The 9,632-nt window shown below is 51.1% G+C and overlaps 1 protein-coding gene and 2 non-coding genes across 3 annotated transcripts; 2 read left to right on the top strand and 1 right to left on the bottom strand.

Annotated features, from left to right (window-relative positions):
• Positions 1-286: 286 nt before the first annotated feature.
• Trnat-cgu (transfer RNA threonine (anticodon CGU)) lies at positions 287-358 on the bottom strand. Its single transcript has one exon. It is a non-coding gene; the product is annotated as a tRNA-Thr (tRNA).
• A 139-nt stretch (positions 359-497) lies between these two features.
• On the top strand, positions 498-569 carry Trnat-cgu (transfer RNA threonine (anticodon CGU)). Its single transcript has one exon. It is a non-coding gene; the product is annotated as a tRNA-Thr (tRNA).
• A 4,018-nt stretch (positions 570-4,587) lies between these two features.
• LOC125947154 (uncharacterized) lies at positions 4,588-8,505 on the top strand. The gene is made up of 3 exons (XM_049671533.1): positions 4,588-4,776; positions 7,022-7,197; positions 8,016-8,505. Exons 1-3 carry the CDS (start codon positions 4,588-4,590, stop codon positions 8,503-8,505), a joined length of 855 nt encoding a protein of 284 aa, XP_049527490.1.
• Positions 8,506-9,632: the final 1,127 nt, after the last annotated feature.

Raw genomic sequence — 9,632 nt, 5'->3', positions numbered from 1 at the left:
GGGGAGAGATAAGAGACTGTGCGGACGAGCGACGAGCGCGGTTGTTGGCAGAGAAGTGCCCCCCCCTGCTCCCTCCGGCGCTGGCTTTCCGCTTCCTTGCTTGCGCGTGGGAGATTGAGTGCGTTCGCTCTCCGTGATAGCGCGCGTCCCCGCACGCTGCCTCTGGGGCATACGGCGCGCGGCGAAGATTTTATCTATACAGAACCTCACGGCGACGGCGACGGCGACGCCGACGGCAGAAAACCGGTTGAAGTGTCCATATAATTGCTATCGCAATAAAAGAACTGTCCGCAGGTGGAGAACGAACCCACGTCTTCGCATTACGAGTGCGATGCTCTCACCATTGAGCTACCGCGGAACCGTTTTGCCATCCGCTTTCTGGGGTATTTATGTTTTACAACTAGAACTAACTCTGGGAGTGTAACTCTGGCTAACACTCCCAGAGTTACTTGTAGTTGTAAAACATAAATACCCCAGAAAGCGGATGCGAAAACGGTTCCGCGGTAGCTCAATGGTGAGAGCATCGCACGCGTAATGCGAAGACGTGGGTTCGTTTCCCACCTGCGGACAGTTGTTTTTTCATCCGTTTTCATTTCCATTAATTTATCATTTCTTTAATTCAATTAGTGTGTGCAAGTACTTTCCCCTATGTTGTTCTTGGTGTCAATGTTTGTTGGCTTCTTATGATATCATTAATAAAAATCGGGCCCCTCGGTTCCCTTTCTTCTCGTTCATTACATAACGAGGGCTCGAATCCGGCAACATTGAAGCCTTCAGGGAGCATATGTGGGTTTATTGACCAGTTGCCATCACCCAAAAAGATGACGTGCTCGTGACGCCTGCGGCAGAAAGGATGTTCCACATCCGCCCCTAGGCTTGTGAGTGGTGGCGCTGGCTAACACTCCCAGAGTTAGTTCTAGTTGTAAAACATAAATACCCCAGAAAGCGGATGGGGAAAACGGTTCCGCGGTAGCTCAATGGTGAGAGCATCGCACGCGTAATGCGAAGACGTGGGTTCGTTCCCACCTGCGGACAGTTGTTTTTTCATCCGTTTTCATTTCCATTAATTTATCATTTCTTTAATTCAATTAGTGTGTGCAAGTAATTTCCCCTATGTTGTTCTTGGTGTCAATGTTTGCTGGCTTCTTATGATATTATTATATATATATATATATATATATATATATATATATATAATGTTCATTGTTGTAGGAAGAAAGCAGGCCCACGATTATAGAATAATGCATAATTACAAGCGATGTAGGCGGCGGTCAGGCTGCGGCCATTGTCTTCGTCTTTACCTAGCTCGTGTCACCTTCTTCTTTCTCTCCATCCCGGTGCAGGTTATAGCGCCTCACCTAATGTGGTGGTAGAGTGTACTAGAATGAGGGAGTGGGTCCAGCGGACGCCTTAGCAAACGCCGAGGGTAAAGCAAAAAATGCGAAAATGTGGCGGCGCTGCCGCCGCCTTATTCTGAATCTCCCGCCAATAAACGTTGGCTCCGGCTGTTTCGGCAACGCTCATTGGTTGAGGTGAGCTCGCGGGCTAGGTAGCTGTCGTCTGCTCGACGCACCGTCTTTGTTGCGTCGTTTGCGTTCTTTCCGCCGCTCTTTTTCAGTTTTATTTACAATAGATCGTCTTTGAATATTTTTTTCAATGAAAAATGCCTCAGTGCAGAGCCCTCGTTGGACCCACTCCACTAATCTAGTAAACTCTAGTGGGGGCATAGGGCTTGTCTGGCGACGTGAACCACTTCGCTGGTGACGTTGGAAGCCACTGAAGACTAAAATTCTGGGGCGATCTCGTATGTCACGTCAGACAGTTGACGTAAGATCTGGTACGGACTAGAATAACGGGAACGTAGTTTTTTCCGATAAGCTAACCTGACATGAAGGCGGCCAGAGAAGGACAATGGAACCAGGTGAAAAATGGTGTTCTCGGTGCCGACGGTCATAGCGTTGCTGTTGAGAAGCTTGCGAGACTGTGAGACGATGACGCGCCACCTCTCGGGCCTGGGTGGACAAGGCAATACCGACCACTACATTGAAATATATGGACAAGGCAATACGACCACAATAATATGGTCGTCCCTCGTCCTAAGAGGACATTGCATTAGATCATTCTTGCACAGGAGAGGGCCTAGTGCCTATGAGAGTACTTCTGGTGGTCTCGCTAATTATTGCCACTTAAAGGCTCTCAAATGATGCGGGACGGACGCTCGTGCGATATAGCTAAAGATGCGGCAGGCTGTACATGACCAGCATTTTAGTTAGTGTGCGGTTGAGTCGTTCGGTGAGAATATGCGTTTGAGGGTGGTACACGGTAGCAATCAGATGTGTTGTTGAACATGAGGGTGGCATATCATCGACGAGCTTTGATAGAAAGAGAGAGAGAGAATGTGATTGTGAAGAGGAAAGTAGCAGTCCCAATCCACAAGTAACTGGCGAGGGGTGCGTGGTGCAAGATGACGTCATATAGTAAGACGTCGGCGATATTTGTAGCGCAGCTGGTTGGCATTGCTCGCGTGATGGCATATCTCGTGGCATAATCTGTTGCTACAGCGATCCACGTGTTTTCTTTGACGCTATTTGGAAAAGAGCCAAGGAGGTCGAGGCCCACACGGAAGGAGGGCCCTGTAGAGATATAAATTGGCTGTAGAAAACCAGCAGGAGGCGTAGCAGGCGTCTTCCGGTGCTGACACAAGTAGAAAGAAGCGACATATCGGCGCACATAGCGATAAATGCCGGGTCAGAAGAAGCGGTGCCACAGGCAGTCGTAGGTATGAGTGATGCCCAGATGTCCAGCAGTAGAACCGCCCTGAAGTTGCTGGAGTACAGCTAGTCGGAGGTGTTTTAGAAGGACTAGGAAGAGCTCCGGTCTATGAGGACAAAAGCTATGACAGTATAAAGTTCCATCACGCAAGGCGGACATTCCGAGGGAAGACTTATTGGGCGAGGAGCTTAGGCGGTTCATATGTGTTCGAAGAACGTGATCTTGGCGTTGCTCGTTGCCAATATGGAGAAAGCCGGAGAGGGACAGAACACAGATGTCCCAATCAGCATCAGTATCGTCCGGTTGACACACGGGATTGCAGGACAGGCAGTCAGCGTCTTTACACAGGTGCCCTGACTTATACATAATAGAAAATGTATATTCTTGCAGATGGAATGCCCAACGTGCAAGTCGTCCAGTTGGGTCCTTCAAAGAAGAGCGCCAGCAGAGGGCGTGATGATCATTCACGACGCGGAAGCTCCGACCGAACAGGTACGATAGAAACTTCGCGACCGCCCATACGAGCCCGCGACCCTTTAGTAATCGTATAATTTTGCTCGGGCGTGATAAGATGGCGGCTGGCGTAAGCGATGACACGGTCTTGCCATGACAACTCGCGTCAATTCGTACATCAGTGGGCTCAGAAGGGTCAAAGTGCAAAAGAATCGGCGAAGTTGTAAGCCGCTCAATGAGCGTGGAGGAAGCTTTTTGTTGTAGTTGTCCTCAAGAGGAAGAGTCATCTTTCTTAAGAAGCTAAGTGAAAGGGCAAGCGATGTCGGCAAATGGTTTCACAAATCGCTAGAAATAATAGCATAAGCCCATAAAACTGCTGATATCGTTTGTTGAACAAGGTACCGGGAAATTTCGCACAGCGTGAACTTTCTGCCGATCAGCTTGGATTCCTGCGGCGTTTACGAGATGGCAGAGCGTGGTAATTTCGCGGGGACCGAAAGGGTACTTGGAAAAATTTAGCTGAAGGCCAGCACTGCAAAACACGGAGAGAATGGTCAGAGGAACCACAGGGTTGGCAAAAACATAGTCACATCGTTGAGATAACAGAGGCATGTTGAACACTTCAAAACACGCAGGAGAAAGTCCATCATGCGCTCGAATGTAACTGGCGCATTGCATAATCCAAAGGACATGACTTTGCATTGGAATAGATCGTCCGGTGTGACGAAGGCGGTTTTCTCGCGGTACATCTCATCGACGCTAATCTACTGATAGCCGGAACGGAGGACAATTGACGAAAAGTATTGGGAACCGTGAAGGCAGTCAAGGCCGTCATCTTTACGAGGCAGTGGATAAACATCCTTCTTTGTTATCATGCTGAGGTGGCGGTAGTCAACGCAGAAGCGCGACGAGTTGTCTCTTTTCTTTACTAAGACAATCGGTGATGCCCACGGGCTACTCGAAGGTTCAATGATGTCCTTGTCTATCATCTTGTCGACCTCTTTCTGTATGATGGCCCTTTCTGTTGCGGAGACACGATATGTCCGCCTATGAATGAGACTGGCGTCACTGGTTTTGATGCAATGCATGAGGACAGATGACTCCCGATAGATATATCCCGATAAGACTACAGAAGGTGACTGTTTTGACGTCAGCCCACATGCGGCTATGACAGATTATCTGGTGGCCATCACTTTCGCCTCCCCGTATTCCCTTCCCCGTGCTCTGCGATCTCGGGGCATATAAGCAACGCCCAAGACAATAAAGCACGCTTTTTCCTTGTTGGCTCAACGAGTGCCGGCGTCTGGTCATTTCAGTGGCGACGAAGATGGGCTAACGGACGAACACCACCAGGAAAACGGAATGGCCAGCTATACAGGCCCACAACCGTTCGACGAGGCCATCGATGAATGGCCAGCGTACCAAGTTCGTCTAGAGGCATTCTTCGAGGGCCATGGTGTTAAGGAAGAGAAGAAGAAACGGGCTTTGTTCGTTGCAGCGCTGAGCACCAACACGGTGGGCGTGATTGCCGGACGCTGCGCGCCAGACAAGGTGAACGAACTTTCATACACCGAGATCGTGGCCCTTCTGCAACAATATTATTCGCCGGAGCCTAACGAGATAGCCCAGTCGTACAAGTTCTTCACGCGCAACCAATCGCCAGGTGAGCCGGTCAAAGAATTTCTTCTGGCCATCCGTCAGATTGCTAACACATGCAATTTCGGAGACAGTCTGGACAGAATGCCGCGGGATAGAATTGTATGCGGCTTGCCTTTAAAGCTCCAGTGTACGTCGGCAACTGTTAGCGAAAGTAGGCCTGGCCAGAAGCGAGGCCGAAGAAATAGCGCTGGCAGTTGAGAACGAAAGAGGGATAGGCGCGGCCAAGTCAGACGAAAATGTGTATGCGGTAACAGAGAAAGGCGCACCGAGGGAGGGACGCCGAATGTCATGCTTCAGATGCGGAGGTCAGGGGCACAGCGCAGAAACATGCCGGTTCCGTTCCGCTATATGCTACAAGTGCCGTCAACGTGGGCACCTGGCGAGGGTGTGCTCCCGTCGCACAGATAAATTACCTACCGCACCGAGAGTGTCACATCAGGACGTCAGTATGCTAGAGCCGAAGGATGACGACGCTGAGGCTGATGGCCTATTTATGCTGGGGGCTGCGGAAGACTACGTCGGGTCCCTCGGAACAGTCAAGCCACTGGTTCGTACGTTGTAGTGGGGCGGAGTGCCGGTTACCATGCAGCTAGACACGGGTTCACCCGTTTCACTCATCACATGGCCAACGTATATAAAACATCGGGCGGCCTGGCCTAAACTCCAAGACTCCGCATTGAACTTAACTTGTTTCCTCGGGAAACTTCCGGTGAGCGGACAGGTGAAGCTTAACGTTTCTACAGGAGGGCGTTCCGTTGCAGGCACCTTGACCGTCCTAGGATGCAAAGGGCCGAGGCTGTGCGGCCGAGACCTCATTAAAACGTTCGACCTACTTAATGTGCCGGTTTGCAGCGTATCAGCCAAGGGTGAGCCCATCACAGATCCTGTAGAAAAGGTCGATGTCCAAGATCTGTTAAGATAATTTCCGGACGTGTTTAAACCAGGTCTGGGCCTTATCAAGGGTCCTCCTGCCCACCTGCGCCTAAAAGAAACCGCCGTTGCAAGGTTTTGCAAAGCTCGTCAAGTGCCGTACGCGCTACGTTCCCAAGTAGCCGCGGAAATTGATCGGCTTGTTGAAAATGGCTTGTTGAAACCAGTGCCACACTCCGAATGGGCGGCGCCCGTAGTTCCAGTGGTGAAACGTAACGGCAGCATAAGGCTTTGCGGGGATTTCATGGTCACAGTGAACCAAGCCTGTCTTACAGCGCAGTATCCTCTTCCCCGCGTCGATGATATACTAGCCACGTTAAACGGAGGGGAGGTTTTTACAACGATTGACCTCCGCGACGCATACAACCAGCTTCCTTTGGATGAAGAATCCCAGCTACTTACAACCGTGAATACGCAAAAGGGGCTCTTCTGTTTCACTCGACTACCATTCGGGGTTTCATAGGCCCCTGCATTGTTTCAGAGCCGCATGGAAGCAATACTGCAAGGTTTGCCAGGGGTTCAAGTCTATCTCGATGATGTCATTGTGGCAGAAAAAAAGAATGACTGCACCACGCTTCGCAAAGTATTGGAGCGGTTCCAACAGTCGGGAGTGCGGTTGCATCCGGACAAGTCCAAATTTCGCCAACCGGAAGTTGACTTCCTGGGTCACAGAATAAGTACTCATGGGGTGCAGCCGAATACGGAAAACATTGATGCAATCTTCGAAGTCAAGGAGCCGCAAAGCGCAGTGGAAGTGCGGTCATTCTTGGGACTGGTCACTTATTACCACAAGTTCCTTAAGAACGCGTTCTCGGTGATGGCACCCCTGCACGAGCTTCTCCGCACAAATTTAAAATGGCGATGGGGCAGCCCACAGCAGGTAGCTTTTGACGAGGTGAAGACGAGGCTCAAGGAAGCCGAGTGGTTAGCTCATTTTGACGGCGACAAGCCTCTAATTCTCGAGTGCGACGCGTCGCCAGTCGGAGTCGGAGTGGTGCTATCCCACTATGTGGGTCAAGGTGTGTTACGTCCGGTCGGCTTCCGCTCCCGCATACTCTCCCAAGCAGAGCGTAACTATTGACAGTTAGAGCGGCAAGCCCTGGCATTGGTATTTGGTGTGCTCAAATTTCGTGCCTATTTGCTCGGCAGAGTTTTCACCTTGATAACCGTCCGCAAACCGCTCGTAGACCTCTTCCATCCAGGCAAGCCTGTGCCTGCCATGGCTGCGGTCCGGATCCAGAGCTGGGCCCTTATTTTGAGCGCCTACAGCTACAATATTCAGCACAAGGATGGCAAGGCCAACGTTCCCGCTGACGCGCTCAGCAGGATTCCAGTATCCTCATCGACACTTGCCGAGGAATCCGAAGATTGCGATGGTTGTGAGTACGTTCTTCTCACAGACAGCCTCAACGATGGGGTAATTTCGGCCAAACAGCTAACGGCCTTTTCTTCAAAGGATAGAGAGTTAACCAAGGTACGGAAGTGGGTACAGGAAGGTTGGCCACGACGCCTGGCTCGACAGGACGAGCTTTTAAAGGTATTCTTCAACAGGAAGGACGAGTTGACTGTCAGTCAGGGACTCGTGTACTGGGCCATCGTGTGGTGGTGCCCATCGAGGCCAGATCTGCGATGCTACATCTGTTGCACGACACGCACCAAGGAATCTGTGCGATGAAAGCACTGGCACGCTCACTGTTTTGGTACCCGCGGATTGATGCTGACATAGAGCGGCTCGTAAAAAGCTGCCATGTTTGCGTGCAAGCGGCTCCTATGCCGCCTAGACAGGAGGCGGTGCACTGGTCGGAAGCGGGACGACGTTGGTCGAGGCTACACATAGATTTTGCTGGTCCTGTTGAAGGGTACATGTTGATGATATTGGTAGATGCTCATACCAAGTGGATTGAGATTGTGCCCATGAAAAGCGCCACAGCGTGCTCAACCATCGAGGCCTTCCGCACCACGTTCAGCAGATTTGGTACACCGGAAACCATTGTGTCAGATAACGGCCCACACTTCACGCGGAAAGAGTTAGCCGATTTCATGCGGCGCAATAACGTCCTACACTTTCGCACCGCACCGTATCACCCGCAGTCAAACGGACTGGCAAAACGGCTGTGCGAACCGTGAAGCAGAAATTGAAGACAAACCGACAAGGGTCGTTACAAACCCGTTTGGGAGAGGATCCTGCATAGTTACCGAAGGACCCCGTTGGCCTGCGGAGAAACACCTGCATTGCGGCTGTTGGGGTTCCAGCCGCGTTCTAGACTAGACAATGCTGTGGTACCTCTTGCTCCGGTCGAACGTAGCCCCTGCCAGACCGATGTAACCGGCTTCTTGCAGACAGGCGATCCAGTGTGGGTACGCATCTTTGGACAAGGAGAGCCCTGGACGCCGGCCACGATCCGAGAAACGCAAGGTGCCCGGATGGTAACGGCGGATGGTGTTACAGGTGAGATCGTACGCCGTCACTTGGACCAAGTCAAGGTGCGACTGCCGGACAGCTCATTGGCCAATTCACCAGTCCCGTGTCCCACTGGCATAAGGCCAGAAAGCAACACGGGCCGTCCAGAACCAGAGGACCCACCTGCAGCGGGGACGCCTGCATCAACAGACCTACGGCCCCTCGGTGCTACCCCAACCCTGAGGAGGTCCACTCGGATCCGAAGACCCCCCGAACGGTTCTCCCCTTAGAAAAAAAAAGGGGGGGGGGAGAAGATTGTTGGGACGTCAGCCCACACGCGGCTATCACAGATTATCTGGTGGCCGTCACTTTCGCCTCCCCATATTCCGTTTCCGTGCTCTGCGATCTCGGGGCATATAAACAACGCCCAAGACAATAAAGCACGCTTTTTCCTTGTTGGCTCAACGAGTACCGGCGTCTGGTCATTTCAGTGACGAAGGCCAGTTGTTTGCTAGGAAGGAAGGTCAGGGGCAATAATCTGACAAGCGTCGTCCGCAGGTGTCGAGCAACCAGGAGTAGGTCCCAAACGCCTGTTGGTGCTGTGGAAGGATTGAGAGACCAAATAAAAAATCTCAATTTCTTCCAAAGATGCGAAATGCGCTGTGGCGATGCCATGCAGAAGCACATGCATAGAAAATCCAAAAATTATAATGGGCACGCGAGCTCAGTTTTCGTGTTTCTCAATTATGGTGCTCGGTAGGGCAATAATGAACGACAAAACTGGCCATCAAGGACATTTCTAGCCGCCTGTGGTGACAGCCTTGCAAACTCAGCAGAATATAAGCGCTGTGAAGCACAACTTGTGGCGTCGGCAGGAAACAGCAGATCCAACTGTACAATATTGCGGATCTGTCAATTTGGGCAGAGTCTTTTGAATGGAAATTGAGGCTGAGAATGAGGTCGTGTAGACAGTGCTTAGGGACGATAAATAAAAGAATTGTATAATGTCCCCTAATGGTCACACGTGCTGTGCCCATTTCAATAACAGGTGAAGTACTCCCATCGGCGGCTCGCACAGGGCACGGTACGGCGGGCGTCCGTACATTTTTGAGCCTTTGTTGGAGAGCAGCACTCATAGCTCAAAGCTGCGCTCCTGTGTCTACGAGCCGCCTGTGTCAACAAGCCCTTCACCGTAACAATATAGGTATATGGACGCTGTCCCATCTCCTGCATATATACGTGTAAAACGTGAACGTCTAGTGAGACTTAACACACACATTTTTTCGTTCTGACACTCATAATAATGACGCATTAAAACAGCAATTTCTACTGAGGTTTGAACCCATGCCCTGTCAGATATAAGCATTTAGGAGTCTGGTGCGTGAAATACTACGCTATCGTACATCAACTCGGCGGA

The sequence above is a fragment of the Dermacentor silvarum genome, chromosome 7 (assembly GCF_013339745.2).
Source record: "Dermacentor silvarum isolate Dsil-2018 chromosome 7, BIME_Dsil_1.4, whole genome shotgun sequence".
Classification (NCBI taxonomy): domain Eukaryota; kingdom Metazoa; phylum Arthropoda; class Arachnida; order Ixodida; family Ixodidae; genus Dermacentor; species Dermacentor silvarum.
This window is presented reverse-complemented; position numbering and strand designations above follow the sequence as displayed.